General features: G+C 35.2%; 1 protein-coding gene across 10 annotated transcripts in view; it reads right to left on the bottom strand.

Moving 5' to 3' along the window:
• Positions 1-457: 457 nt before the first annotated feature.
• The window catches only part of PTBP2 (polypyrimidine tract binding protein 2), a 52,409-nt gene continuing 41,191 nt past the window's right edge, over positions 458-11,675 (bottom strand). For 7 of the 10 annotated variants that reach the window (XM_087730954.1, XM_087730960.1, XM_087730963.1 and 4 more), the window contains 7 exons: positions 11,476-11,671; positions 4,072-4,226; positions 2,571-2,604; positions 2,029-2,121; positions 1,434-1,650; positions 1,254-1,331; positions 458-1,103 (listed from right to left, as the gene is read on the bottom strand). In XM_087730954.1, the coding sequence (XP_087587080.1) occupies positions 971-1,103; positions 1,254-1,331; positions 1,434-1,650; positions 2,029-2,121; positions 2,571-2,604; positions 4,072-4,226; positions 11,476-11,671 (906 nt within the window). In that variant the 3' untranslated portion in view covers positions 458-970. The remainder of the gene's footprint in view (positions 1,104-1,253; positions 1,332-1,433; positions 1,651-2,028; positions 2,122-2,570; positions 2,605-4,071; positions 4,227-11,475; positions 11,672-11,675) is intronic. The other 3 variants (XM_087730955.1, XM_087730956.1, XM_087730957.1) reach the window with 3 other exon arrangements.

Raw genomic sequence — 11,675 nt, 5'->3', positions numbered from 1 at the left:
TTCCTGCAAGCATTTGCAGCAAACTTTCTTCATCATTGAAAAATACATGCACCATTTCCTGAACTAGCTTGACCAGTCTGTACATGCTCAGAAATCCACAACCATATTCCATACCTTAATTACAAACTAAAGATGGCAATATATATTGAAATGCACATAAGTCATGTCAACCTCAAAAACATCTACGAAAAATATTCAGCCACAAACAAGACATTACTTAGTGCTGACATTTATATGATACATCCCACAAGAGTGTGTACAAAAAGGTTAAGATTCCACAATGCTTTTCACATAGGGCTCAAAGTCACAGAAGTCACTTTTTGTCCTTTAAGAAATTAATATTCCGTACCTTGTTAATTTTAACTAATGCCTACATTCATAACTGAATCTAGACCAGAACCATGAAATACAAAAGGCCTTTTTAAAAAAAGAGTACAAAGCAAAAAAGTAGCAGAAATCAAATAAAGTCATTTTACTCTTTCAGCGTAATGCATCTTATCCAATTCAAAAGAAAAATAAGTGACAAGCCAGCAGATAAAGGAATCTACCAAGCAGGAGAAACAAAAGCTTAACCTTTTTACACACCCCTGCCTAAACATATTTAAATTATCATGTAACAATGTGCCCCAGACAACCAAATTTGCTTTTTACTAGTTATGCAATTCCAGCAGTACTAGTTTTCCTTTTTAAGGCACGTACGTCAACTAAGTTGAAAAACTGTGGTATTAACTTGAAATCTTTTGAACAAAACAATGGTTTACCTAAACAACAGTTGAACAACAGCAGTTAGTATCACTGCTTTTTAATTTTTTTTTTATTATTTTTTATTTTTTAAACAACCAAGGAATGGTAACAGCATGAAAAAAAATAAAAAAACAACAGAAGACAAACTCTGGTCCCCACTTTCCTGAACAGTCAATAGGTGACAACACCAAACAATGCAATGCACCCTCATTTTCAATCTGCCTTTTTAAATAGTTGACTTAGAGAAAGAAACTCTCAGATGGTGATTTTCTCCCAGATTGTAATTGTGAAGATCAATCAAAGCCTGAATAGCTTCTTCTACTGTTGACATCTGAAGAAGTGCCATCTTGTGATCTCTTCTGAAACAAAATAATGGCATTAGGAACTCGAACACTACAGCGGTTTCTCCTAATATTTGCTATCCTCTATGCACTTTTCCTTAAGACATGCTGCAAAAATGCACTTAAAGGCAGTCTTTTGTTAAAGCTATGTACAGAAAAGTTACTTACTGAAAAAATTTAAATGCTTTCACAGTGCCTCCAGTGTTAGCAAACAATGTGCGTAGATCCTCTTCTGCTACTGATGGTCTACAGACAGAAAGAAAACAAGCATAAGCAAGAAATTACTAGTTAATTCAGTGTGTTGTGATTCACATTAATACTACTGGATTACTGATAGCCAACACTTACGGAATATTGGACAGATGAAGTGTTGCAGAAGGAGGGAATATATTTTGAAAGTTTTTTGAACCAGGTTTCTTGAAGCGATGCAGAGGTGAATTACCAAAATCTTTAGTCAGCCCTTGGTCATCAAGTCCCTCTCGAGGTAGTTGTACTGTCTGATGTTTAGAAAGGGTAACTCGAATAATCTTTCCATACATTTTTTGTCCATTAAGATGGCTCATGGCTGAAAAAGACAAGAAGTTTACTCAGTTCAGTGTTACTTTTCAATAGCTTGTGGTACATCACAGAAGCAAACAGGAAAAACATCTAAGCAAATCAAAGGGTCAATGTGCTAAAAGACTGGAACCAAGAACTATGTCTGCAGAATCTGCGTATTTAATTTTATTTAAGGACCATCACATGTGATTCAGCTGTTGAATTCATTTAGGATATTGTGCAGACCTTCTGGAATACAAGTGCATGCAGTAAGATTTTGGATCTTGTGGGTAACCAGGATACAAGGCAAACTGACAAACGTAAACATGCTTAGTTCACCTGATTTTACACAGCATAATTCCAAGTACTTAGACTAATGGGAATATAAACAGAAAACTAATCTTACCCAGCTGTGACTGGTTTCCATCAGCCATCTGTATAAGAGCACTGTCTTTCTTATTGTATAAAATCTTCACACGCTGCACATCACCATAAACACCTTTTCAAAGTCAAAGGCAACCCAAAAGAAAAAGGTCATTTTAAAGCCAGTCACCTAAGTAACATATTTTGACATTATCAATGGAACATTCAGACAGCAACAAGATCACTCACTCAAACTCAACACTCTCACAAATGAATAAAGGAGATAAAGATTTTGAATAGTGAATTTTGAAAAGAATAATTTCTGATAAACCCTCAAAGCTACGTGAATGATATTAAATTAAAGATCATGCAAAATATATTAGCATGCATTAAAAGAAAATCTGTGTCTATGGAGAGTTTTAAACAGCAAAAGAAAAATAGCAAAAGATTTACTATTCAACTTTAAGCCAAAGTGCTAGCTACAAATAAGAATTAAGGTGAAACAAAAAAAAAAACCAAACCAAAACAAAAAAACCAAAACAAAATCAAATCAATAATAAAAGTATAGTGCTAACAATAACATACCGAAGAGGGTAAACAGACTTTGGGGCGTAACCATCTTTAGAAGGAGAGAAGAGCAAGCAGCGTAAGACAAGAAGAGAGAAGAGTCGAGGAAGAGCGGAGATGAACAGATCATCCATAACGAAGGGTGGTTCCCGCAGAATGGTGAGGTGGTCATGGATCATGGTTTCAAGGCGGTTAATTGGGGCAAGTTGGTCCGAGGAACATTTTGTTCAAGCACAGAAGCATGAACATAGGGAATGAAGACAGGGAACGTAGACAAAGACAAGGAGAAGGGTAAGACAGGGAAGGGCATGGGAATTTGGGTAAAGACAAGGAAAGGGAAGTTGAACACAAAGGGAAAAGGATGAAATGGGGAAGGGAATACAGCAATGCAGAAGAAAAAAAATAAGGAAGTGGGGAACAAAAAAAAAATAAAATATAGGTCAGTACATAGGAAATGCAGGAATTTGGTCAGAAAATGGTTGGTTTATGTACTGTACAAGAGAAACTGAGTAAAATGTAGTCACCCAAGACAAATATGGGTAAAGTACATTCATATCAAGAGTAAACTACAGCATTTCATCTCAACATGAAAATAAATAAAAAAAGCATGCAATAGAAATTTTAAACTTTGAACTTTAACTGCGTAAGCATGGCTGGTTATGAAATGCAGGCAAAAAATCTTTCAAAATGGCACTCTGATCTAAAACATTTTAACATGCAAGACTGTGATGACAAAATAGTACCAGATGATAAAAAAAGCTTAATGATTTACAATGACAGAGGCCAGTTAAAAATGGAACAGCTAGACTGATACAAACTTCCCACATTTCATACCAGCTTTCACAGGCATCAAAATAAATGTAAAGGACAGTAAAAATGCAAAACTAAATAAACCCCTTTAGATTTCAGAGTTAGCAAGAAAGATACAGTTAAGGTGAAAATGCTTTGCCACCTTTTTTTTATTATTATTTTTTAAAGACAAATGAGTACTGCAAAGAAAAAAAAATTACTAAGAGAGACTGGAAGAGTGCCTCGTCAAGATCTTTGGAAGAACCTTCAAAGAAAAATGTGTTAGAGTAGTTCACATAAATTAAGACCTTAAAATGTGAGATACAAGCATGAAATGAAACAGCAAACAATTAGAAGAAACAAAACAAAAGTTCTAGTTTACGTGATTATAATTGCAAAAGAAAGCATAGTTGCTATCTTGTAAAAAGAAAGCTTTCAATTCAAATATCAAACATGCAGTAGTTACCACATTTTTCTTAGAAAAAATAGGTAGCCGACTATCAAAGGACATTTTAAGTTGTTAGCTACCTGGGAAAACAAAAGTATTTAACAACAATAGCTTTAAAATTAACTTTGGGGGATTATTAAAAAAAAAAAACAAACAGCAAAAACACTTTGAGCTTAAAATCCAAATGTAAGAGGCCAAATGCAAAGAAATTATAAAATACTGACAAATGAAGTGTGACTAAAGAGGGGAAAAAAAAAAAAAAAGTAAAATTGTTTCACTAACCTCTTCATTTAAATTGCTAACCAGGAGGACTGTATTGCCACCAGCTGAAACTCCAGGCATTCCCACACGGCCAGCAGCAGCAGCTGCAGCTGCAGCAGCAGCATTTGGAATAGCCAAAGGACTCAGAGCTCCTGGAACAGCTGCAACAGGAAGCCCTAATTTTAAAATAAAGCATATTTTACGAAACACACACAAGTCGTTTAAAAAAAAAAGTACCTATATCAGTACAAGTGTTGCATACAACACTCTACAAAGCAGACCATTCCACTGTTAAAGTCATCCAAAGGGTTGTGAAATGGGTTGTTAAACTAACGTAAGGAAAAGAAATGTGGTGGTTTTTTTTTTGATTCAGATCAAGTCTTCAAAGAAGTGATGAGGTGTAAAAAGTACTTTTTTTTCAAATAAACATTCTCGTGCATCAAGACTGTTTCCACTGTACTCCAAAATGCTTAAAGTGTCTAGTTTATCAAAATGGTCTAAAGTAAACGTTGATCAAATCAGTAAGAATAAACACTAATTGTACTCTCTGCATCATTACATCCTTATTTTCCATCACCCTTTGAGAGGCATTCCTCACTTCAACTTGATGCTTCAGACTAAATACACAACGCCGGAGTTGGTCATGTGAAAAAGCCTACTTATCTCTCAGAGCCTTAGCATAAATGAGTTGAGGAAGCAACCTTCTAAATTCAAGGTAGCACCACTGATTATCCTCTGTGGCTTCTGCAATCCAGTTCCCTGAAGAAGCATGTTACCGTTAGCTAAACCTTCAGCTGTGCTTTTATTTTTTCTCTTCCAAGGAAACTCAGATGCTGTAGAGACCTGCTGGTTTTGCCTGGTCAAGTCACTAGGCAAGTGTGGTACTCCCAGGATCTGTGGAAGGTTCTTCTGATACATACGCACTATGCATAGTTTATGTACGAACAGCTTTATTGTATTTGATCAAAATTTTATTTGCACATTTTACAGAGTTCAGTAAAAGGACACTGACACAGCAAAATGTGTAAAAAAACAATAAACAAATGCAACTTCTGTATTTTATTTTCTTTTAATGCAACTGGGTTCTCAGATTTCAGTATTTTGGCAAAATTTCTAATGTTTATATGATCATCCTAAACTAACACAACTTTTGACCAATCTTCCAGTATGCCAGGTAGACAGTCTAAATACAGTCTTTACGCTATGTACCTAAGACTACTTTCCTTCCCATATTAAGTTTTATTTTAAAGGAAGTCTTAAGAGAAAACAAATTCTTCAGTTTCAGTCAATGCCCAAATACTAAGCAGATAACAGTAAATATATTCAGCCATTAATTGAAAGAAAAAAAAACAAACAAAAGAATAACCCCAGATTTAGTATCAAAAGGAAACACACAAGGGGACAGATGGGGGAGAGGAAGCAAGGCTACCTTTTTTTTTTTTTTTTTTTTTTTTTTTAATTTCCTAGAAAAGATTTCTGTCTTCATTCCAACTCTTCACTTATGTTTTGTTACACAAATTTGTGAAAACAAATAATTCTTAAAAAAGAGAGAGAGACAGATTTTCTTGGGCTGGACAAACAATCCCTCAAAGGGACCAGGACATCCATCACTACTTTGCAATAGTGCTTAACAGTATTACTGCATCAAGCATTGAAAAAAATATTTTCTGGTCATTTCCTGTCAAAACACATACAGAAGAAAAAACATGAAGTGTAAGTGTTCTAAAAAAGGCAATTAACGATATGGAATGCTTTCCAATAAAGTTTAAAAGATTAAAAATGTTAGTATTCAGGGGTCAAACCAGAGGAACAGAAAGTTCTGAGTAATGACAATTCTAGTCATCTGTCATGCCACAAGATAAAGGGAAAATATACTTGAATCAAAAGGCAACAACTATGATCTTGTATTGCATTATATGTGGTATTTGTGGGACTGACTGTAATACATAAGAAGGAAGAACCGTATCTTGTCTTTCTCTCTTCCATCCTGCAAAAACTCTTAATAGATTTGAGACTGTATTAGATGGTCTACAGAAACAACAGCCAGTTACATTAAATAGGCAATAAAGTGACATATAATATGCTTCATCAAGTAAGCCAAGCACTAGCTACCTGGGGGTTAGGAAAGCACTCCCCCCACGTATGCTACTGTATGATCATCCGTTATGAGGGCTGTGCTAGGTCTTCCATCAGAGAATGCAGAAGTAACAATAGCTGTCAGAGAAAGGATATGAAATTAGATGGACCACTGCTAGTCCAAGCATAGCAATTTTGTTTTTCAAAATCCGTTTTGTGTGAAAGGAAAATGTAATACTATATACTTATGTATATTAATAGCAAGACAAAAAAATCTAACATAAATATGATGCATGTTTTGCTCTTGGGTTAAAGCTGAAGAATATAGCTTTACTTTTAAGAAAAAACAATTAATAAAGGATGCAGTTAAAGAAAAGTACCACTGTGGAAGAAGTAGAGAAGTTTATTCACAAAATCAGACTGTAATACACAGAGAAACCTGTGAATATCAAATTAAACTCCTAAAACAACTTTAAAAAAATGCAGCTCTGTTCTAAAAAAATCATTTTGGAAATGTACTTTTGAGTGCTTTGTATTGCATACGCTGAGCGTCACGTTTATTTACACTCAGCTACTGTAGAGGTCATACAGACAGAAATGTGAAGAATGACAGTAAGGCGTGACAGACGTCCACCTGAAGGGAAACAATTTATTTTATACTAGGTCAATGGCAATCATTTAGGTATTAAAAAATGCCAAGATACTTCAAATCTTCCAGTGTCTCTAGGCATCTGTCCCTAACCTTAGAAGCTTTAAGCCAGTCCAGCATTTTAAGGAATAAAGGAATCTAAAGATGACTAGTGAAGTTTTTATGGCTCTGTCCACAGTTGGGCAGAGCATAGCTGAGTAATTCATACTTTAAAAGGCAAAATTCTTCATAGCGTCAGACTTTACAGGACATTCTTTGATCCCACTGAAGAAGTTAAAAACAAGATTAATTCAACACCATTTATACAAAAATATTTTCAATTATTATCCTTTGAAATAGATTAATTTAGAAGAATCTTAAGAAGAGGCATTGGTGGAAAGTGCTAATAAAGAAAGCCAGCGATGACAGCAAGGGATAAAGCTGTGGGAGCCCTAACCACAGCAACGTTATTTCCAGCTGTAATATTAAACAAATATCTAAATTGGAGTTAAAGTATTATCACACATTAGTATTTGCCGTTATAAGTAGTTCCTATTTAAAATCTTTTGTTTGTAGCGGTTCAGTATAATGCAGTTGCTCTTTATTCAAAGGGTTTTTTCTGTAAGATCTCCTGTAACTTTTTTGGGGCAGAGGCAAGAGAGCATGTGTATCTCTCTTCTTACGTGAGGTGAAAAAAAAAAGAAGAAAAAAAAATCAGCCATCTGCTTCTGATAATTCATTTGAAACCAGCCCATTCTGTCCATTAGTGATTTTCTCCTTCTTTCAAAAGATAACAAGATGTCCAATTTACAGTCTCAAAGATTTCTGACACCTTATTTCATCACAGCTGAGGATATAGTAGACAATGAGTAATGATGCATGCGGGCTAGGATCATCTATTTGATTGATACGTTTCTAACCGATTACATAGGACACATAGACCTCATTTCTTGGAAAGGTCAGACAAATTACAATCCCACAGAAAACACTATTCTTGATCTGTAGGTCTCCACTGCACTCTGATTTACCATTCTGATTTAAGCAAGTCAAAAATTTTTAATAAATAAAAATAATAACAACTTGTATTATGATTATTAGTTATCATGCAACACACTGTTTAAGATTTGAGGACTTATCTGAAGCTATTTAGAAATGTTAGCTACTTTGTCAGCATGATCAACTGGTATTAGAAAGCTTTGTCACTAGCTTTATTTTAGCTTCCAACAATTACAGATAACAGGTTTTTGCTTTTTCCGGATATTACTGAAAACACACAAATATTATACACATTTTTTCCTAGCCTTTTGAGGTCTTTTTCCTCAAAGAAGTTTAAACACAGCATGTCACATTATTTATTCCCCCTCAGTGTATCTTTTTGCATGACTTCTGAAATGCAAATTAGTAATGCCATTTTAATAAAAGGCAAATTAAAGCTATACTAACAATATGTGATGAACTTATGTGTGAAAACCATAGGCAGTAGAAGCAGTCATCGTAATGCAGGTATGCATAACCGCAACTGAGAAAGGGATTTAGTCCCTAGTCCTGTTATGAACCTTTTTGTGGCTTTATGTCAAGTAACCACTATCTTTTTGTACTTGTTACTGGCCTGCTTCTTATACTTAGCCTGAATGGGTTTGGAGGAGATAGCAGGTTCTTTTAAAATCTCTGCATAACAGCTTATGAAGCTGCAAGTCTTACTACACTACATCATAAAGTTAGAATTACTGAAGAGGAGCGTTAATTCCATCCAGAAGGACACCGAGATATGCAATGGTTTAGTATTAATGCAGATTTAAACACCAAGACTAATAAGACTCGCATCTTGTCACTAAAACCCAACTCACAAAATTATGTTAAACCTAAACCTCACTGCTGACATACGACTTAGAAAGAGCCAACAACAAGAAGGCACCCACGTTGTACAACTATCCAGCATATAATGGCATAACATAAGCAAAAGTCAGAACTGAGTCCTTACCACATTTTCGGTTAGTGATCTCATTATATACATATAAGAGAACAGCTACAGCAAGAATTTTAACAAGAATGCCACAGATTCAACTTGTGGTGTTCTTTTTGAGCACGCAAAAGAACCTGAAGAGCATCACAGTAAGCTCAAAATGGAGCTCCACTCTTTCAAGGAGAAACACGCCCTTTGGGAACCATCTGTGAATAGGGCATGGCAGACACTCTGAAGATATCTTTATCAACATTACAGAAATAAGAATTCTAAAGCAAATAAAAGGAAATAAAATATTAAGATAAAAGAAAGAAGCAGGAGGAAGGTCGCTGCTATCATTCTGCCGTATTTCAGGCATCATAGTTTGCCAATCTCCATCTTAAAACTCTCTGAACATTTAAAAACAAACCAAACAAAAAAAAGATCACCATATAATCACCCCCATTTGACAGATGATGCAGAGTTACAATATACCAAGATCACCCAATTGGCCATGAGCAGAGTTAGAAAATGTACCCAGCTCCCTTAAGTCTCCTTAAAAACAATGAATGTTTGTACAGAGGAAAAAAACCAACCACGATATATAATCTCCACTACTCATCAAAATAAACATGACTGACTTCACTGATGGTCTGAAAATGTTTCACAGCTGCAATCAAAGTTACTGCTTGGAAAACAGTGCATTTAAAGAAGTCCATCCAGAGAGTGAGAATTAAAATATTTAATTAGCTAATATGACTGTCATCTTCATAATTTTACTAGCAAAAACCTTTAATATACACAAAAGAATGAGTCTGATTAAAATCAAAGAGTTAGAAAACTTGGGCACTTTTGTAGACAAAAATTACAAAAGCATCTAAGACTTTCAAGCCTAAAACACTAGAACATAAAGTCCACTAAAGCTGAAGTCACTTGGATAACTATAACAAGTATAGTAACCCTAATTGTTAAACATATTCAAAGTGATGCAATGATCCAAGCATCCTCAGAGCGATTCCACTATGCCAAGCAAATTAAACCCGTTAATTTGATTAATACTATAAGCATTACATACAAAGAAATATGTTAGTAAGCCTGAGACTGGAAAGGAACTTCTCAGGATTCCAGAAAATGTCAGAATTAGATTTACGTAAAGTGACACTGCATTTGGCACGGTTTTATAAATCATGAATCTTTAACACTCTCCTCTCCTAAATCCCCTTACAACACCTAATATGATGGGTCTCATATTACTAAGCAGCTTCTTTACTTTGTTTTTGTCTCCTTACTAATACTGCAGCCTTATGTCTACGTTTTAGTGATTACATGCTGACAAAAGAATTACTAACTGCCTCAAGGGCGTTTCGACAGCACTCATCTCTATGGTGTCAAACTTCTTCACAAACATTCATCCATCTTCCCTATCAATCCATGAAATGAAGGATTTAAATTTTTAAACGATGGGAAGTTAAATAAAACTTTAGCTACCGGTTCTTCAGAGACTTTAGATTCTTATGGTGTTTTTTACTTTCCAAAACTACTGCTGTAGCTACGAGTGATACACCATTTTGCAAGTCTTACGGGAGGATGTGAAGTCAAGCACTCCAAAATTTGTGGGAGGTGGGTGCACGTGAAATTTACAACCAGATATGAAATGTATCCTTCAAGTAATCTGGTTTCGGAAAAGGCCAGATATAGCGCAGCAATATTCACCCTTTTCCTGCGCTTGCATCATTCACTAAGTGTCTTCTAGCTTCTGTAACACACAGAGAGCAGAGGCCCCTCTTTACTACATTAACTCTGACTTACCCCAAGTTGGCCCATCCTGTACAAAAAAACAGGGCATGAAATCTAGGTTTCTCTTAACTTTTCTTTAGAAGAAAAATGGGAAATGATGAAAGAGAAGTAAAATAATAAGAAAGAAGACTAAGTGGGAAGAACAATGATCACAACATAATAAATCAGGTTTTATAGAAGTCATGAGATTATGTCTGAGTACTATTAAATTTTGAAGAGTGAAAGGTATTCTCACCAAAGAACAGCAACTTGACAGAAGCGGGAGTGAAACTTATGCAATGAATTGTGATAATAAAAAAAAAAAAAAAAAAAAAAAATTACAAATTTCTCCCAAAGCATGCATTAATTATTTTGCCAGTAGTCAGAAGACACATTTATCTGTATATTTCTCAGAGCATTTCATCTACTTCTTCTGATGAACTCAAAAGCTGACAGGATGTTAGAACTCATGTACCATGGCACCAGAAGTGCAACTAAATTTTTTTCCCTTTTATTTACAGAAACCACAGACTAGCACTTTTTTTTTTTTTTTTTTTAAGCAAAGAGCATAATCTTTCCTCATTGAAGGAAGCCAACAAAATGTTATTTTCATAATCTGATATTACAAATAAGCATTAGCATGAATGAAACATGCAAGTCATTAAGTCTGTTACATAGTTGGGTGGGAGGGTGGGCAAGGTGGGCAGTAGCAGCTGACAGGAACATATGAAAGAGGGGAGGACAGATTTGAGAATAAAGGTAGAACTAACGACTTTTCCTTATGCTTTGTGCATTTCTCATTTTGTCGTGCATTCTCTCATTCATTTATGCAGGACTTCTAAAAACAATATAAATGTGTTACTACAATTCAGATCACAATAGACTGAACCCTGAATGGGCCTTTGGACACTACCGCAATTTAAGATCTTTCATCGTTAGAAGGATTAATAAACATTTTCATCAAGTCACTTTGCAATACAAAAGAACAATGTCAGAATCATACCTAGAAGAGAGGTCTCCTTTGCAAATGCTGCAGCAATAGCTGGGTCCAGCGCTGGCTGTCCATCACCAGATGGAAGATCAGGACGAGTGTAGTCCCTGCTTTTATCGTTGTTGTACTTGACATTCAAATTCACCAATTTGGAAAAATCAATCCGTAGGGTACAGCAAGCATTATAAATATTTTGACCATCTAAGGCCTGG

The sequence above is a fragment of the Nipponia nippon genome, unplaced genomic scaffold, assembly GCF_047370975.1.
Source record: "Nipponia nippon isolate SJK-2023a ecotype South Korea unplaced genomic scaffold, ASM4737097v1 scaffold_5, whole genome shotgun sequence".
Taxonomy (NCBI): domain Eukaryota; kingdom Metazoa; phylum Chordata; class Aves; order Pelecaniformes; family Threskiornithidae; genus Nipponia; species Nipponia nippon.
This window is presented reverse-complemented; position numbering and strand designations above follow the sequence as displayed.